Consider the following 625-nt stretch of genomic DNA (forward strand, 5'->3'; position numbering starts at 1 on the left):
ATGAAAAGTACAAATGACTTTATGTGTAGAACAGGGCACAGCGTTCATTCTCTGGCGTGCCGTTTGGGGGTTTCCCTTATTTTAGGCGTCACAAGTTAGAAAGACAAGGTGCAAGCATTCCACAGCACCACTAGAGGGCGGTGATGTCTTTGCTATTCTAAGATACCATCAAACAATTATCTTATACATATTTGGAACTTTAAAATAATGACTAAAGATACATTCACACTTTCCTTTGATAGATAACTTTGTGAAGCTTGTTTACAGGTATATTCAGCTACTACTGCCCAAATGACCATGTTCGGCATTGACACGACAGTAACATATGAATTGTCCCAAATTAGTTTGTAAATGAAGATTAACATTTATATTTATATATTTATATATATATATATATATATTCATAATAAGTCTAAAGTTATTGTCTGAGCTGTAAGCTTTAGCCTGGTTGTCACTGGTGATGCAAGAAGAGGGAGTGAAACTTATGCCGGCACTGGAGTTGGTTTCCAGGAAAATGAAAGTGAATCTTATTCCAACAACAGACCGCTAAAAAGCCAACCACTAATCCTGAACCACTGACAACTCTGGATCGGCGTTCAAGTGTGTCGTGCTCTCCTGAACCACT

General features: G+C 37.9%; 1 protein-coding gene across 1 annotated transcript in view; it reads left to right on the top strand.

The window, feature by feature from the left end:
* Positions 1-291: 291 nt before the first annotated feature.
* LOC308367690 (uncharacterized protein) overlaps positions 292-625 on the top strand; it is a gene marked incomplete at both ends in the record, with an annotated part of 3,267 nt that continues 2,933 nt past the window's right edge. Inside the window, one exon of the mRNA XM_080841672.1 lies at positions 292-318. Within this exon, the coding sequence (XP_080697798.1) occupies positions 292-318 (27 nt within the window). The remainder of the gene's footprint in view (positions 319-625) is intronic.

The sequence above is a fragment of the Sprattus sprattus genome, assembly GCF_963457725.1.
Source record: "Sprattus sprattus genome assembly, chromosome: 1".
NCBI lineage: Eukaryota > Metazoa > Chordata > Actinopteri > Clupeiformes > Clupeidae > Sprattus > Sprattus sprattus.